Raw genomic sequence first — 19,189 nt, forward strand, 5'->3', positions numbered from 1 at the left:
AGGAACTCAGCTGGTCAGTTAGTGTACATTAAAATTCAAGATTCCTTTTTATTGCCATGCATTAAAGATAGTGCAATATTACACGGAATTTCTTTTGTTCTGAGAAAGAGAAGCATTCTTAACGCACCCCTGTCTTGAATTGCCATTCTTAATCTATCAGCCAGTTGGCTCAGTTTGCAATGTTTCAGCTTTGTCTTTAACAGTCATATTGGAATTGACATTATTGAAGATAGAGTAGTCTCGGAACATCACCCTCCCATTAGCTATTTAATTGTTCACAAATAGATATGGAATGGCTAGATTCAGCTGTCTCTATATGCTATTTTCGGCACTGAGCACAGCTTCATCAGGCTGATTCTTCATTTTTACACAGTGCTTTTCCTACCATGCATTTCTCCAGTTCTCAGTGATCCCCTGTCTTGATTATAATAGTATATGAAAGTATAAGCTGAACAATGCGATGACTGGATCTAGTGTTGCACATTTCTGTTGCTGATGGTGGGTGGCTACTTCTTGGTTAGTTTGGAGCTGCCAGATTCAACCCCTTTAATCGTCGAGATAAACAGCACAGAATCATCCCAACCCATCTATCGTGGCAAAATTTTCTCTCCAAATTAATCAATTTGCTTACTTTTGACATACATCTATCATTCCATGCAATGAAAGGGGGCAATATTAATATCAATATCCATAAAGAAATGCACACACTCACAATCAGCAATGCAAAATAGCTTGCAAAATGTTGACTGCAACCTTCTATTTGATAACTGACAGCAAGAATTCCATTGTTTCCATTAAGGTTAAATAAATATTTATTTAAAAATATATTGTGTACAAAATATTATTTTCTGCAATCAAACAATATACAACTTTGTATTTATATTAAAAAGTTCTTATGACAATACCATTCTCTAAGAATTGATTGAGCAAATGGTTCTAAAACTTCTCCCCATAATGTAGAACAATGAGCTGGATCCATTTGAAGTAAATAAGATATTTAACAATAAGCCTTACCCGGAGATAGAGGATTAACTCACATGAACAATCCAGGATTACGGATACAAATATGAAAATAACCATATTCTGATTCATATGAGGAACTTGACAGTAATAGTTGGGTAGTTAGGGAAGAAAGCTGGATTGTACCTCAAAGCATAGCATGTGACTCTATAAGCTTTCCCAAGAAAGAGACCCCATTGGATAGGTTGTTATGGGGGCAAAGTAAAACCTAAAAAGACCAGTGTTAAATTTGTCTGCAAATGAAGGAGGGCTTCATCCTGGACTTATCTGAGAATTGCATACACAATATGAAAACTATAGCCAAACTGAACAGTTCTTGAATGTGAATTAACAAACAAAATCTGGACCCTTTCATACAGTCTCTGTAAGCCCTGGGAAAAACAGGGTAAAATCATGGACTGATTTAGTGTTTGGATGCATTTTCACAAAGCTGTTCACAATGGGCTGATTAGTTATAGAGTACTAAGGATATAAGCAATTAGATAGATTATCTGAGGGTTGACTACAAGCTTTTTGTGGATAGCATACATGATATGGGGTTTATGGGGCTCCTGCGAATAGCATGTCCTGAGGTTGTTCTTGCTGATTTTAATTTGGTCTTGTACTTAACTCCCACATGGGATGCAGGGAACCCTGAACTTGATTCATGAACAGGTATCCTTTTGAGAAAGAAAATGAGGGAAATGCTGTAATAAATAGAGGAATGCTGGAGGGAGAAATTACCTTTGAAAGAGAATTGAATTGGAGCAATGTTAATGGCAGAATCACCACTGGTGGAAGCCTTTTCCTGGTCACAGGGATCCACGCAGAAATTAGGGCTAGAGGAGGTGGTGTGGTTCAGTGTGCGAACAACTGCACAAGATGGCTGGAAAAGTTAGTACAATGAGATGCATGCTAGTTCAAAGGTACAATGATATTATAAATAAATTATCAAGGGACTTGAAGAATATTAGTTTTGAATGTCAGCCTAGTCAAAAATCAATGTCACAACATACATGGAACCAGAAACAAAGGACACAAGCAGAGTAAGTACTCCAGGTGAATGAGGACTTGATTTGAATAATGTGGTATAATGGGTAGGAGTGGCATAGCGTGTAGAATATAGTCAACGTGGCAAAGGAACTCAGGCACTATAAAATAAGCAACAAGTGTGAGGATTGGGGAGGAGCATAATGTTTTGGATGCACTATGACTTAGTGAGAAAACTCAAGACATTGATTGAGGAGACCTAGCTAAACAGAATGCATGATATGCGATTAGCTATTAAATGGAGGGAAAGGATGAGCAGAGCATGGGTAAGTGAGAAAACTATGAGTCATCAAAAAATATTGACCACACATAACAAACAATCTTAGGAAAATGGTCATGGATCCGAAACAATTAGAACAGTGAAACGATCCAGAGAAAGAGATGAGCCTATTGAAAAACTTGGATGAGGAAATATACCATTATTCATCATTATTCTTAATATGTTTCAATATGAAACTGAAAGAGAGAGAGAAAAAAAATCACTAATTAATATCAATTTAAATTATAAGTGAAAGCCTCATTGCATCAAACTGAAGGAAATGTGGATAACAGGGAGGATTTAATACCATGTCCTGAGAAAAAGGATATTGTTATGGATGACTGAAGTTGTATAGAGAAACAGAAAATGCTTTAAAAATCTGCCATTATCAACAAAAACAACATTCTACATATAATAGTCAATCATTTCACTTAATGAGTGAAAGGTTTCCCACAGAGGGCAGTAATGACCCTGTCATTACTGTCATGACCCAGCCAAGCCATCAATAAAAGTTGCCTTCTCTAGAAGGGGGCTACTTTCTGGTACCTGGTATTCATGCCCCTTTGAATTTTTTAGCATTAGAAGGGATATGCTACTGAAGCAATAATCAGCCCTCTAGCAAGGTGGAAAGAGGAAATTAATTCTAAAAATACCCCTGAGTACAGAAAGGGGAAAAACATGATTACCAACTGCTTCCTTCACAATATTAATCACTCAGATGGAGGAAGGGGGGGGGGGGGGGGGTGAAAACAGGATATCATCAAGAGTTGATCATGAGAAGACCTCCATGTTGTTGGTGCCACACAGAAAGGTGAACCAAGATAGAATACAAAAGATTGGACAAGGGAAATCGAGCAATTGTATGAAGTGATGCACGTGTAGTATTCAGATCCACATAATACTCTGGAGATTAATTATACTGCATATACCACAGGATTGGCAATCAAGAAAGTGGCAATATATTAATTAAATGAAATTGTTCAGAGCGGGGATAGAAAGCCAGAGGAATTATCAGGAAATTGATCCAGTTTCTTCCATCCTTCCTAATAGAAGAAAAAAGCCCCTCAATCTTTGAAGCTACATTTCCCACGCAAGCCTTTTTGGCAATAATAGGAGCTCCTCACATTATCGAGTCTTATTTATGGAAATACAACTTTATGAAAATTCTCACATTTTAAAAATAATTTTTCAATCTAGTAATAATGTTTCAGGGTATTCATTAATAACTGGATACAGTATATATTTCACTAATTTAATTTATGGGTAGAATTAGGATGATTATTCAATTAAATTATAGCAAGTCTATGACTGACAGAGAAGTTGGCTAATAGGCAATTCTCAGGAGAGGAACCCTCCTGTAACCTGGGGACTGCCTGTACTATGACAGGAAGCCTGAAGATTGTACCACATTAAATGGTGTAATTCAGACACTAGAAGTTGTCCTGTAACTCTATCATACAATCTTTGATGGAGAAAGCTGTTGGTTCCTTTGAAAACAAGATTAAACAGCTGAGTAATTAAGTGAATAGAAGGCATGAGATTGGAAGTGACTTTCTGTTTTGTCTCCATTCTGTAGTTAAGATCACCAGGTTAGAAGAAAGATGCTGGATAATGTGTGATCCTGGTATACTTGAGTGCAATTGCTAACAGCTCTCCAGCTAATGTAATTTGTGGTCTGATTACAACAAATTATAAAGTTCAATTACTCCAATCTTCGAGATGAAACTCAAGAAATTATTCTTTGGTCCATTAATGATTTCTGTGAAGCAGGTTATTTAGTAAAAGACAGTTCTCCACTATGAGGCCAAATAAAGGAAATTGAAATTTATTTGCACTGCAAGAACGGATATGCTGATTCCTTCAAAATTTGAGGGAGGGAAGATCCTTGAGAGAACTTGAGAACCCAATTCAATTTCACATCATGGCAGGATGATTAGAAACAGATGTAAGACATGGATGGAAATCTCAGTGATAATAAAAGTGGATTCAATCAAGGGAAGTTCATCTGTCCATTTTCATCATGTTAAAGGATGCATTAGACTAGAGGGTGTGCAAGTACACAATGATGGAGTTAAAGGCTTGGTCTGAACTATCAACAGTTCAATAAAATAAACTGTATTAAAACCGTTCTTGCCTATCTTTATTCTGCTGTTGTACTGAACCCGAATATGGGATACAGGGTGTTCTAATACAAAGAAATTCACTTCTGGCCTATGATTTTCCATTTGTAAATCTCAGAGAGTGAGGGAGGTTTTCTTTTACTGTGCTTCCTGATATTAAATGAACCTTAGAGTCAAAGTCAAAATCTTCCACTGTTCACATCGACCATCTACAACATGCTACATTAAACTTTAATTAATACTATTAAAAAAAAATTCCCCTACATTCTTTTCAACACCCCAAGATTTTACCCATCCAGCTAAATATCAGTGCTAATTTACAGTGACCAATTAATCTACCAACCTTACATCTTTGGATTGTGGGATGAAACCAGAGGATCTGGAGGAAATGCAGCTGGTCACAGGAACAAAGTGTAAACTCCAAGATGGCAGCATCCAAGGTCAGGATGAGGCTAGAATGTACCAGCACACGTAGAATGTCAAAACTAAATTACTGTCTAAGGTCTCCGAACTCTTTTGCTTTAACAAATTTTATATCCTGTCTGTATTTCATGCTGGTCACTGGCTGTCTTCGGAGCAGCGTGTCTCCTTGGTCTATCTCCTCTGGTTGATCATACACAGTTGAAATCAAGTGCCCGGTCTGTCGACATAGTTTCTTCACTGACTGAAAGTTCTGGAGTTTTTCTCCATGATACCTGCACAGAGTCACAACAACAAAAAAAAAAATCACTGGAAGTCTAAAAATTAATAATCGGTGTCACAAAGCTCACATTTCTCTCAGAAGCGTGTATTTCAAGTGATACCAAAGCAACATTTCTGTTGCAGGTTAAAATTCTGTCACAGTACTTTGGATTTCTGTCTGGCACAAATGGATACAAGGATAGCACTCTTGCTGAGCCAGAAATTGCAAGGCCCACAATTTAGGTTCATCATTCAGCAAGGAGAGTCAAATAAAATTCTCAGCATTGCTTCTCCTGTATATTCAGGACTGAACCCATTCCTGAATGCACACACAATAATTAAGACTATTGTACACAAACTCCTGGGAAAAAAGTTCTTGGTCTACTCAGCAGCATTGTTGGAGAAAGACACCTTATACCGTAATCCAGAAACCCTAACTTGTGGTTCTCTCCTCGTACAACCTATTTGACCTGCTAAATATTTCCAGTATTCTCTGAATTTATTTCGGATTTCAAGCATCTTCAGAATTTTTCTTTGGAACACAAAACAAACGATCTTTATTGATCATCTGTTGGAAAACACAGTGACTACTGACTACAATGTCAGTTTATTGAGCATATTGAAATCAAATGGCCCTTCATTGACTGGGTTGTCTGTACAAGAAATTTGTCATTCATAGAAGACTCTTTATAATCAATCCTCAGGAGATATTCCCCCCCACCCCATCACACTGATACAAAGAACCTCTTGTATAACCTACCCGAATCCTCGCTTACACCTCGGATTCTGCCCATCGTTGTCGAGAGCATCAGCCAACCCAGAGCTGCTATAGCCAAGGCCTTGACCATCCTTCCACCCTTGCTTCTCCATCACTTTTCTGCCAATTCCCTGGGAAAAGAGTAAAAAGAACGCATGAATCTACGTAATCCAAAGATGTTAAACTCAGGCTCAGTAACCATGATTGTACCTGTCAAGGTACAAGTAGCACTAAATTAGGGTGGAATCCATGAATGATCTAATGCAGCATCACCAATCTCAACATTACTTAATGACAGGTTTATACAATGTTTTGAAGCAGTATTTCTCAATTCATAGCTTGTTATTTGATCCAAGTGATGTGCCAAAGACAACCATTACTGATATAATAAAGAAATATAATGTAAATTAAGGTTATAAATTTGACAACAAAATAAATTCTCAAAAATGTTTCCACCAAATCAAATTTTAAAAATCCTGCAGGTGGTCTGAAAGGAGCTAGAGCTAGCCAGCAACCCCATCCTAGCAGTGGTCATTGGGTTTTTTAAAAAAAATCAGTGATATGTATAGAAATGCAAGTGTCAAGAAATATTTTAAGGTGATCTGTGGGTGAGAAAATGTTGAGAACAATTGTTTTACATGATTTTGGTTCACTTAATGCAGTGGTTTTTAAACTTTTTTCCCCCAATTACATACACCTTAAGTAATCCCCATGTCAAAGGCACTGTGATTTGTAAGGGATTACTTAAGGTGTATATGAGTGGGGGAAAAAAAAAAGTTGTGAACCATTGCTCTAGACCCAATTGTTACGGAAATATTTTGCTTGACAAAAATGGTCATTGGCCCATTTCCTTTGGAGTTATGAAACCGTGCACATAGCAAGTCAATTAGGTACGATTAAAAGAGTGGTTTTCAAACTTTTTCTTTCCACCCACATACCACCTTAAGCAATCCCCTGCTAATCACACAGCACTTATGGCATAGGGAATACTTAAAGTGGAATGTGAGTAGAAAGAAAGTGTTTAAAACCACTAATTTAATATCTAAATTTGTTGAACTTCTACATACAAAGGCCATAGCCCAAGATCAAGGAGACTACTCCATAAAAGTACTAATGAAGCACTGTAATTAGGGAGAGACAACTTTTGATTAGCCAGACACAAGACATCCCAAAGCATTTTATACTGAAAATTAGCAGAAAGTTTTAATTAGCAGGAAGCTACGACTGTGTAGCTCAGTATGACAATAACACCATCTACAAATTTGCCAATGACACCACAGTAGTGGGTTGTACACGAGTCAGCATACAGGATGGAAAATGAAAACTTGGATGAATTGTGCACCAATAACAACTTTGCACTCAATGTCACCAAAATTGTTTGCATACCACCAACTGAAAACCTACTTGCAGGACAAATTGGGAAGCAGGCTGAGGTTTCCAGAAGGAAGCAGCTTTGAATATGTGATTACAGACACAATGATAATTAAAAGATTTATAACAAACATGTACATCAAACTGCAAGAGAAAGAGAACGAGGAAATAAGCTGTAAACCCAAACAAAAAGGGGAACAAGATCTAAACATAAAGATAAAAAATGAAAAATGGGAAAAGCTATGCTCCAGAACTATGAGAAATACAATAAACACGAGGTTACACATGATACAATATAATTGGTTACACAGGCTATACACCACGACCCAAAAGTTAAATAAATGGGACCCAACAGTATCAGATCGATGTTTTCGCTGTAAGAAGGAAACAGGAACAACAGTACATGCAATTTGGGCATGTGAGAAAGTGGAAAAGTTTTGGGAAGATCTAAATCAGATATTAAATAAAATCACAAAAAGCAACATACCAAAAAATCCAGAGAAGTAAAGAACTAGGCCTCAATTTGGATGAAGCACAAAAAAGATTTATTGTGATAGCCTTAGCTGTAGCAAAAAAAATGTATAATGTTAACCTGGAAATCAGAAGAGAGCCTGAGAGTACAGCAATAGTACATAGAAATGAATAAATGTATTCCATTGGAAAAAAATAACATATAATTTAAAAAATAACATCACAGTATTACAACAAATTTGGGAACCGTACATGGAACACAACAGAGAGGGCCTACCGTGGATCTCCACCCCCTAAAATTACAAATTGATAAGACGACAAAATGAACTGACCCAGTGTGTAAAATTAGATGACACAATTTTCTTGTTTATTTTCATTGTGTGATGACATTGTTTAATGGGTTTCATGTATTGTATATGTTGAACGTTTAGTGGGCAGGGAGGGGGGTGAGAAGGAGGGAGGGAAGGGAGGAGGGAAAAAGGGGAGAAAATGACACTGTGTATATTCAAGAGGGAAATGTTTGTGTGTATTTTGGTTAATATGGTTCATAGTGTGAAAAATAAAATTTTTTAAAAATATAAATATCACCTAAACTAAGGAGCTGATTGTTGACTTCAGGAAAAGAAAGCCAGAGGTATACAATCCAGTGATCATTAGGGGATCAGAGGTGGAGAGGGTGAGCAAATTTAGGTTCTTGGGAGCCACTATCTCGGAGGATCTTTCCTTGACCCAACACACCAATGGCATCGTGAAGAAAGGATGTCTATTTCCTCAGGAGTTTGCAGAGGTTTGGTATGACATCAGAAACCCTGGCAAATTTCTAAAGATGTATGGTGGAAAGTGTGCTGACTGGCTGCATCACTGTCTGATATGGGAAAACCAATACCCCTGAGCATAAAGCCCTCCAAAAGGTAGTGGACACAGCCCAGGACATTACAGGCAAAACCCTCCCCACTACTGAGTATGTCTACAGGGAACGCTGCTGATAGAGGGCAGTAGCAATCATCAAAGTCCCACACCACCCAGCATATGATCTATTCTCTCTTCTGCCTTCAGGAAAGAGATATAGGTGACACAAGACTCGCACCATCGGGTTCAGGTACAGCTGCTACCCCTCTACTATCAGACTTCTCAACAACAAACTAAATCAAGGATTCTTACTTTTGCATTTTATTGATTTTCTTTGCTCTCCCTGTATTGCTCAGTTTGTTTGCATTTGTTATCTGTTTACAGTTCTTTTGATTGCTTACATGTTCACGCTGTGTGCAGTTTATTTTTTCATTACAAATTAGAGGTAATTCTGCTGCGTCCACAAAAGGAACCTCAAGGTTGTATGTGATGTCATTCATGTACTCTGACAATAAATCAGAATCTGAAATTACCCTGACCAAATTAATCTTTAAACCAAACTAATGGGACACTTACCTCTTTTCCTGGCTGTAGGACCAAGTATGAAATTGACTCTTACTTCAAAACAGATTTTGGTTGTGGGGGGAGGTGGGGGGGGTGGTGGTGAGGGTTAAATGATAGTCTTTTCTTCATTTTCTTCATGGATGTAAGAAACACCATATTATTGGAGATATTTACTGTATTTTGTTTGTAAAGTGTTTATAGTGACCACGTGAACAAACACTGTAAATTGTAACTGGTCTTGCAGTTCATGTGAACAGAAGCATGCTCTACATAATAACTTCAGTGCAGATTTAGTATAAAAACTCCAATTTAAAATATACTTTTAAACAGGAGAATCTGTTATCATTAAAAATACCCAAGCTTACCTTAGTGTATCGCTCGAAGTTTCCAATACGAGGGGACTGCACAGATACAGTCTCAAGACCCTCCCTAAGCCGTTGTTCTAGCCTCATCTGCACATAATCCCGGGAATCCTTATCACCTTCATTTGCGAAAAAGTTACATCAATTTTTTTCTTTTGCAACACTTCATCAGAAATCTACTAAGACCAAAATATTTAAAATGTCACAACGCAGAAGAAGCATAGAATCTTCACTCAGTGGCGAGCTACTGACCTTGAGTTCTCCCTATGTTCATACATTCCACCCATGACCATGTGGGTTTCCTCTGGCTGCTTGCAATTTAGGTTAATTGGCCATTGTATAGATGAGCAGATGAGTGGGAAAATATGAGTGGGGGTTGATAAGAATGTAGAGACACAAAACTGGGTTGGAGTAAATGGCCTGTCTATGTTTCTCTATGAGTGATTTCTCCCTATAATCACCATTCACATCAAGGGGAACCAGAAACTTGTAAACACAGCATTACACACGAAGTATGAATCCTGTCCCTGAAGACTGTGTCAAGTCACGTGAAAGGATACAGGTTTTTACACCTACTGCAATTGACAGTATAAACATGTCCTAATTCCTGATGCATACAGGAAGAAGCACAGCCCCTACAACTCATGATATGCCCAGCAACCTTGGCCACATTGTGCATAGCTATTCACCCAATCATTAGATCCTGTATTGTGTCTTGAGAAGTCTGCACCATGCTGTATATTGGAGGAAATGCAGTCACCACATGATGTATTGTATTGGAGAGTTCCACATAGCCCCTACTGTGTGTGTTTTGCTGCCTCTGCTAGTTCACACAGGCCCAGCCAAATGGCAGAAAACAGTGGCCAGGGATTCACAATAGAAAGCATTCTGCAAACAGCATATCCTCCATATACTGCAGTCAGTGATGCATGTCACACAGCATGAAATATAGTCCTTGCATTTTGCACTAGACTGCATATGGTATTGGCAGTCTCTAAAGAAATGAATAGTCAAGGAGAAACAGCCACTTCAGTCTGCATCAGCTGTCAAAAACCTAGCAGGATTATTGCTCAATAAGGCTACAAGGGGAAGATTTTGGGTTCGGCTTTCTTCCTGCCCTTTAGCTTCTTTAATTAGTTGCAGGTTTCTTCTCTCTCGCATATTTTATTTCTAATGTAATTTGCTGAAGGCTGTACAATTGTACTCGGTGTTTATTCATTAACTCAATTTGTCTTGAGATGTTTGTCTATAAAAATCAGAATGTGATGTCAATAAATCTGATTAATATTTTATCATTCTGTTGTATTTCTAAAGGGTTGCGATAGGAATTAGGAGTATAATATGCTAAATTTCAATCACATATCAAACATGAGGATTATAAATTACCTGTCCCTCCAGATTTTCCCTTGTTGTAGTAAACACTCATATCGACATCCCAGTCATCTGCTGTCTCCTCATCAAAATCTGGAGGACAGAGCAAAAGTTAACCCTGAACAAACCAACTCTCCCGAATCCACTAGCTCTTGCCCACCACATATCCTGCCCACAACTGCCCAGGTTCATGTATCAAAACACAATCCCGTGCCTTGTCCTACCTCTTTTCTCTTGCCAATATTGTGCATCTGTGTAAAACACAAGACCAGAACCACCTTTCTCCCACTTCAGCTCAATCTCTTCCTCATACAGACGCTCCTTTGTACGATCCTGAGTTGTTACATCCTCATACAATGCCTCATGTCTCTCCCATTCTTCACAGTCATCATCATCCTGGCAGTAAATGAAGATACATTTCTGTTAGATAAGAACTTGCATTTAACACTGGAACACAGTGGGAGCTCAATCCTAGTGAGATACCCGCACAGCAGAGGTTGGAGCCCCATAATCACGCTCTGTTGCAACCTAATCCCAAATAGAAAGCTCAGTTCAGATTCCTGCAGTGCTAAGATAATCATCAATTATGACAGGTTCCTCAACCTAAGTGACAACAAGGGACCAACTCCATCTTCCCAAAGAATTTGCTTTTAGGATTATCAGGATGCAACACTCCATCACCATAGGTCCTCATCTCAAATAATAACATGAAATTGTTGCTTACATCCTCTGAATGCGAATTTTCTTCCTCTTGGTCTCCCATTTGTGACTTCTCTTGTCCTGTCCCCTGCTTCATTTTGAACTCCAGTACATGAGGAGCAGAATCTTGATGTGGGTTCTCTTCTGTTGTTTCTGTCTCAACTCTTCTTTTCCTGTGCACTGAAGTTGAATTCTGATAAAGGAATGGAACATTCCCATAACGTCTACTGGAGCTGGTCTTGGGGAACTTCAGGCAGAGCTTGGTAATGATGCGGGGAGGTAGACGACACGCTTGAATCAATTCCAGGAAGATCTTCAGTGGAGTTCCCACATTCCCATTAGGCATTATTGCAGGAGGGTTTAATTCTGACAATCTGGACAGATCTTCAATCGTGAAAGTTTCACTCAGTGCCCTCCGACTCCTAAGCTCCTTTCTCGTTTTGTATGAAATGCCCAAATCTGTTGAATGAAAGAGTGGAATAGCTTGAAAATGTACACATGCAAATATGTCCAGCCACATATTCCAACTCCTCCTAACCATCTTGATCTTCACCTGTCAGTTTAATTCCCCATCCCACTCCCAAATTGACATCCTCAACTTACAGACACCGCTGGATTCGAACCCTGGAGACTGGCGACGTAACAGTGTTGCGCTAACTGCTAGGCTAACTGTACCACCCTTATCTTTCACCATCATCCGTACTATCCTTTAATATCTTCCGCCTTCCATTCCTTCATAATAAACAGTATCCTGTAACCTTGGGTCTCCTATTAATGAAATTGAGGAAATTATTCCAAAATATTGAGATATATATTTCATATTATAATTTAATGTTTGTGATTATGTACTGAGTGAGGAATGTATTGAGTACTGTGTATGTGTGTGCACCATGGTCCGGTGAGTCGCTGTTTTCTCTTATACATGTTTAGTTAGATGATAATAAATTTGAACGATATGAAAACAAATGATGTAGATCTGAGCTAGTGAAGCAGCATCAATAAAAGAGGAAAGATGGGATAACTTTTCAAGTTTATGATTCGTCATCTTTCATGAACAAATACCAAAAATTCCTTCCCCCCACCCCACCCCCATTGTTATATAGAGAATTTAGGTTAAAATGACTTAAGTTAAAATGTGATGATTAATCATAAACAGGGAAGCCAGAACGGACAGGGAATTTACTAGCAGTCAAGGACAAAAGGTTCTGCTGAATATGTTTTTTTAAACCTATCTTTTCATGGTCATAGTGAGAGACATGCAGGAGACAAAGAAGGGTGAGAAACAGAATTTAGTGTATGTAGAGTTCACAGCGTACGTAACGAACGTGATAATTAAAAATGCAGTTATACTTAGAATGCTTTTGTAATACTAACCAATTAAAACAGTATTAATAAGAAGGGGAAGGGCAAACAATAAGGGTATAAAAATCAATGCACTGTATGTATCGGGGCTTAACTGGTGAGAAACCAGTTGAGTCCAACTCTGCAGACTTGTAAATAAAGCTTGTCGTGTCATCAGTTTTAAAGAGACTCATGTGTGAGAAGTTTTATTTCTGACACCCCCCACCCCCAACCCCCCACACCCCCACCCCCCCCACACCCCCCCCCCCAACTTCAAGATGTTCCTTTCGCACAATTTCACGTTTTTACATTGGCCTCTACCAGCAGCTCGGATTCCCAGCCATTCCACCCCAGCTGAAGGTCTCACCTGCCATCTCCCCGACTCGGACAATGCGGGTGCAGCAGCGTCCATGCAGCCATTCCCCGGTCCTATCCACCCACTGGTTGCCGTCATACATCCCCAAGAACTGGGAGGCCCGGTCCGCTGGCAGCCTCACCACACAACAACAGGTTGGACTTCCGTCGGCCTGCTCTTCATCTCGGGCTTGGTTGTGCTGCCTCTCGGGTCGATGCCGGTAATGAAAACAGCTGAAGCCACTGCTCTCCGTGAACTGGGAGAAATATTGCCGGAGATCAGCGGCGCGGAACTCATGCGGGATGTTCCTCACAACAGCATAAACACAAGCTGCAGCCTCCATCTTGCAGACGGGCAATCTGGAGCACACGCAAGCGCCTATTGGAATGAAAGTACGCCATGTTTAATACTGGCAATTCAAGGCACTTGTGTGAACTGACTGGGAAATAGTTCAAAGTCCAGCATGTTTTCATCGGTGTACATTATTCTTTAAATACATATCACATTTATAGCACATAATCGATTGTTCTGTGCTGCTGCTTAAGTTTCACATATGAGGAAATGTGGCAAGGGGTGAAATTGCCACAAGAATTTCCAAAATAAATCAGGGTTTAAAGGATGCAGTGGTTCTCAACCTTTTTCTTTCCACTCACATACAACTTGAAGTAATCCCTATGCCATCGGTGCGCTGTAAAGGATTGCTTAAGGTGGGGTATGTGAGTGGGACGCGAAGGTTGCTCTGGACCCAATTGTTACTGAAGTATTTTGCTTGAGAAAAATTGTCTTTGGCCCATTTCCTTTGGAGTTATGAAACCGTGCACATAAACGAGTCAATTAGGTACGATTAAAACAGTGGTTTTCAAACTTTTTCTTTCCACTCACATTTCCTTCTTTTACAAGGATATCAGAATTTCTCTGAATATTAAATTTGTATCAACTCACAACAGTTAAATAATTATCCACTTTTTTTGCCAAGCAAAAGGATTAATACTTCACAAGCCATAATTTTTGACTACGCCTGCCTACATTCTGCTCATATTTTGATGAAGGGCTCAAGCTCAAAACATTGGTCATGTATTTTTATCTTTGCGTTATAAAGTGCACTGGTTGACCTGGTGAGTTTCTCCAGCATTGTGTTTTTACTCTCTACATTCAGACTCTGGGGTAAAAAGACCATGACTATTTTACCTTACCGATGCTCCTCATTACCTTGGTGATGCCAGCCCAACTGCGCTGGACAGGACACGTGGTCAGAATGCCTGATGGAAGACTGCCCAAGGACATCCTGTACGGCCAACTGTCCAGTGGTACCCGAAAACGAGGAGGCCAGCGACTACGGTACAAGGATGTTCTGCGCAGGAGCCTCAAGAAAGCTGACATCGCCCCATCAACAGGGGAGGATCCAGCTCAATATCGCTTACAGTGGGGGGAGTGCTGTCAATAAAGGCATGGACACTGCTGAGAACAAGCTCAAAGAGGCCACAGAGGAAAGGCACAGGAAGCACCACACCAGAGCTTCTGCCTCTGCTGCCTCTCCAGGCCTCACCTGCCAAGTAAGTGGCAAGCAGAGCCTGTCAAGGATTGGCCTGTCCGGGCACTCCAGGATGCGCATATCCAACGCCACAAACTGACTGAAAGGAACCATCATCATCATCCATGGGATGGAGAGTGGGATGGAGAGAGAGACAGAGAGAGAGAGAGAGAGACATAAATCGGAAAGGGAAAATAAATGAGACAGATCTACCAGTGAGAAGGAGAGAGAGAGTGAGAGAGAGAGACATAAATCGAAAAGGGAAAATAAATGAGACAGATCTACCAGTGAGAAGGAGAGAGAGAGTGAGAGAGAGAGACATAAATCGAAAAGGGAAAATAAATGAGACAGATCTACCAGTGAGAAGGAGAGAGAGAGTGAGAGAGAGAGACATAAATCGAAAAGGGAAAATAAATGAGACAGATCTACCAGTGAGAAGGAGAGAGAGAGTGAGAGAGAGAGACATAAATCGAAAAGGGAAAATAAATGAGACAGATCTACCAGTGAGAAGGAGAGAGAGAGAGAGAGAGAGTGAGAGAGAGAGAGAGAGACATAAATCGAAAAGGGAAAATAAATGAGACAGATCTACCAGTGAGAAGGAGAGAGTGAGAGAGAGAGAGAGAGAGAGTGAGAGAGAGAGAGATGCTCCTCATTACTTGCTGTTGTTCAGTATTTCTTTATTAATCCAATAACTGCCCATGCTCTGAACCTACCTGCCACTGAACTTCAAATCCATCTGTACCAAATTCATCCCAGAAACCTTCAAGGGTCACCTCTTTTTTTTCCCCCAATGAATTAGTCCCATTCCCGAATGTTCCAGTTTCCATGGCGACTGCTCCTTTAACCATCCCAATCACTCTCGTCTTATTGGTCCAATCCCCGACCCGTGCGCCCAGGCCGCCCTGTGATTGGCTGACCGGCCTCAGGAGCACTTCCGGGTGAGCGACGTGGGCCTGCAGAGGGTGCGTGCGTGGCTTGAACCTCAGCGTCGCGAGAAGGATCCAAATTCCCACTGAAACCATGGGGGACTCAGCCGGTGAGGATCGTTTTGATGGGATTCTGCTCGCTATGGCCCAGCAACACGAAGACGGCATACACCAGGTATGAGGGAACCGATGCTCGGCGGGGAGAGTCCCTCCCTGCCTCTGAGCCGCATGGGTTTCACTTTGCCCCACCACCAACGTGCAGATACTTCTGTTGGCTTCCAGCTGAAACATTAGATCGATTTCCGTCTCCACGGGTGATGCCCAAAGTGCTGCATTGAGGATAAATCCGCTCGATCCCCCCAGAACGTGAATAGATCTTCCTCCACTCCAGGCAACTTGCTGATGGATCCCTTCCCTCCCTAACCCTCGGCCCGTGAGTGTGGCTGGAGAGTAGTAAGGGATTGCTTAAGGTGGTATGTGGTGGAAAGAAAAAGTTTGAAAACCACTGTTTTAATCGTACCTAATTGACTCTTTATGGGCAGGGTTTCATAACCCCAAAAGAAATGAGCCAATGACAATTTTTCTCAAGCAAAATATTTCATTTACAATTGGGTCTGGAGCAATAGTTCTCCACCTTCCCTTCCCACTCACGTACCCACCTTAAGCTATCCCTTACTAATCACAGAGCACTGACGGCATGGGGATTACTTAAAGTGGTCTGCGAGTGGAAAGAAAAAGGTTGAGAGCCATTGCTGTATGCTAATTTTGGGCATGTAAATGTTCTGCACTTCTGCGTTTTTAAAATGATGTTTGTGTTTTTCACTCCTTCTCTCGCCAGCACTGTTGCCTCTGTTAGAAACAGATGTACCTTTAAAGAAATTGCTCAAGACAAATATTGAGAACAAAGAACATTTATTACAACAACAATGCAAAGTTGGGTGCTTCCCCTTACCCTGGGAATACACACATACACTGGGGCTCACCCAACTTTTATACAGTCAATTTCAGTATCAGAATACCCTCCCCCTTACATTCTTCTAGAATTACCTTTAAAGAAATTGCTCGAGACAAAAATTGAGAACAAAGAACATTTATTACAACAACAATGCAAAGTTGGGTGCTTCCCCTTACCCTGGGAATACACACATACACTGGGGCTGACCCAACTTTTATACAGTCAATTTCAGTATTGGAATACCCTCCCCCTTACATTCTTCTAGAATTACCTTTAAAGAAATTGCTCGAGACAAAAATTGGGAACAAAGAACATTTATTACAACAACAATGCAAAGTTGGGTGCTTCCCCTTACCCTGGGAATACACACATACACTGGGGCTCACCCAACTTTTATACAGTCAATTTCAGTATCAGAATACCCTCCCCCTTACATTCTTCTAGAATTACCTTTAAAGAAATTGCTCGAGACAAAAATTGAGAACAAAGAACATTTATTACAACAACAATGCAAAGTTGGGTGCTTCCCCTTACCCTGGGAATACACACATACACTGGGGCTCACCCAACTTTTATACAGTCAATTTCAGTATCAGAATACCCTCCCCCTTACATTCTTCTAGAATTACCTTTAAAGAAATTGCTCGAGACAAAAATTGAGAACAAAGAACATTTATTACAACAACAATGCAAAGTTGGGTGCTTCCCCTTACCCTGGGAATACACACATACACTGGTGCTCACCCAATTTTTATACAGTCAATTTCAGTATCTGAATACCCTCCCCCTTACATTCTTCTAGAATTACCTTTAAAGAAATTGCTCGAGACAAAAGTTGAGAACAAAGAATGTTTATTACAACAACAATGCAAAGTTGGGTGCTTCCCCTTACCCTGGGAATACACACATACACTGGGGCTCACCCAACTTTTATACAGTAAATTTCAGTATCAGAATACCCTCCCCCTTACATTCTTCTAGAATTACCTTTAAAGAAATTGCTCGAGACAAAAATTGAGAACAAAGAATGTTTATTACAACAACAATGCAAAGTTGGGTGCTTCCCCTTACCCTGGGAATACACACATACACTGGGGCTCACCCAACTTTTATACAGTCAATTTCAGTATCAGAATACCCTCCCCCTTACATTCTTCTAGAATTACCTTTAAAGAAATTGCTCGAGACAAAAATTGAGAACAAAGAACATTTATTACAACAACAATGCAAAGTTGGGTGCTTCCCCTTACCCTGGGAATACACACATACACTGGGGCTCACCCAACTTTTATACAGTAAATTTCAGTATCACAATACCCTCCCCCTTACATTCTTCTGCCCTCTGGATGGGTTTGGTAGAGGCAATCCTTCCTGCCTACGTGCAGTTTCAGTATACTTGGAGGACCAGGGGGTTTCAGTATACTTGGAGGACCAGGGCGTATCCTGTCGGTGTCTTCTCATGCCATTATTCCCATTGTCCTTATTCACAACCTAGCCCTTGTCCCCATTCACACCTTCCCGACTCTCAGGGCTACAGTCCCTTCATATGCAGGGTTCGTTAATCTTGTCTAGGGTTTCTGAGTTAAATATGCATACTTGAAAAATCTGTGTATGGGCTTACTAATTATATATGTATAACTTGCTACTGTCTAAGGTCTTGTAATAATTTATGCAAGCCTTGCTAATTCTATCTGGGGCTTGGCGACCCTTATCTCGTTCAGACTAACTTTATTTCTATTCTCAATTGTCTGTCCTTCTCTCCTTCATTCAGTGAACTTGCTGTTCTAGGAGATTCTTATCTTACTCAGACAGTGTCAGCTTCCTGCCTTCTAATATCCATGTCTCATGTTGTTTGTACTGGCTTCATTCATTTACTTGTGTATCAATTTTATTTTCTTCACTTCTTCATGTTCATATTGCAATGTCAGTTTTTCTCATCTCTCACATCTCTATAGCCGTAACTGGCTGGCCAATCGCATGCTCGCTTGCTTCTTCCTTTCTCATCGTTGTTTAGATAGATGACGCGTGAATGGTGTGCCGCAAGAGAGGTGGGCTGTGCATGTCCAGGCACGCCTGTTGCGGGGCCGGGACAAGTTAGTTGACACATGGTGGTGGCCCAGTATCTGCCTCCGAGGCAGCAGGAGAAGTGGCTCAGTTCAGATAACTATAGCATTTTGAGGCCACATTAACTGAAATTCAAGCTGCAACAGTTTGTGAGGAGGAAATCCTGAGCCTGCTTTATGGTGCTGGGGAGCTGGCCTATGAATGGATGGGGCAGTGAGGACCTGTGGGCAAGGGAGGTGATGGTTGTCCTGTGGAAAGAGCCTCTTGCCTTCCAGAGGGTTGGAGAGAGAAGGGTTGCAGATCTACTGCCTCTGGGTGCTGGGCACAGGACGGTATAGCACTATTTAGAGATCTGTTACAGGGGTGGTAGTTACTGCCTGGAGATTGGGTGCGGGTTGGGCAGGGGCGCAGCCTGGGGATTGGGTGCGGGCCGGGCAGGGGCGCTGGCTGGGGATTGGGTGCGG

At 40.6% G+C, this 19,189-nt stretch overlaps 2 protein-coding genes across 4 annotated transcripts in view; one reads left to right on the top strand and one right to left on the bottom strand.

Moving 5' to 3' along the window:
• Positions 1-810: 810 nt before the first annotated feature.
• Positions 811-15,580, bottom strand: gpatch3 (G patch domain containing 3). Of its 3 annotated transcripts, none has more exons than XM_069895487.1 (8): positions 15,494-15,580; positions 13,262-13,627; positions 11,579-12,012; positions 11,079-11,250; positions 10,870-10,947; positions 9,487-9,602; positions 5,870-5,997; positions 811-5,123 (listed from the first exon to the last, which is right to left on the bottom strand). In XM_069895487.1, the coding sequence occupies exons 2-8, from the start codon at positions 13,590-13,592 to the stop codon at positions 4,919-4,921; spliced, it is 1,464 nt and encodes a 487-aa protein (XP_069751588.1). In that variant the 5' UTR covers positions 13,593-13,627; positions 15,494-15,580; the 3' UTR covers positions 811-4,918. The 3 variants fall into 3 exon arrangements, with proteins under 3 accessions (XP_069751588.1, XP_069751589.1, XP_069751590.1); XM_069895488.1 differs by lacking the exon at positions 15,494-15,580 and adding an exon at positions 12,157-12,321 and having other exon boundaries at positions 13,262-13,348; XM_069895489.1 differs by lacking the exon at positions 15,494-15,580 and having other exon boundaries at positions 13,262-13,637.
• A 131-nt stretch (positions 15,581-15,711) lies between these two features.
• nudc (nudC nuclear distribution protein) overlaps positions 15,712-19,189 on the top strand; it is a 37,491-nt gene continuing 34,013 nt past the window's right edge. The window contains exon 1 of the mRNA XM_069895505.1: positions 15,712-15,881. Coding sequence (XP_069751606.1) covers positions 15,801-15,881 — 81 coding nt within the window. The 5' untranslated portion in view covers positions 15,712-15,800. The remainder of the gene's footprint in view (positions 15,882-19,189) is intronic.

The sequence above is a fragment of the Narcine bancroftii genome, chromosome 8 (genome assembly GCF_036971445.1).
Source record: "Narcine bancroftii isolate sNarBan1 chromosome 8, sNarBan1.hap1, whole genome shotgun sequence".
Classification (NCBI taxonomy): Eukaryota; Metazoa; Chordata; class Chondrichthyes; order Torpediniformes; family Narcinidae; genus Narcine; species Narcine bancroftii.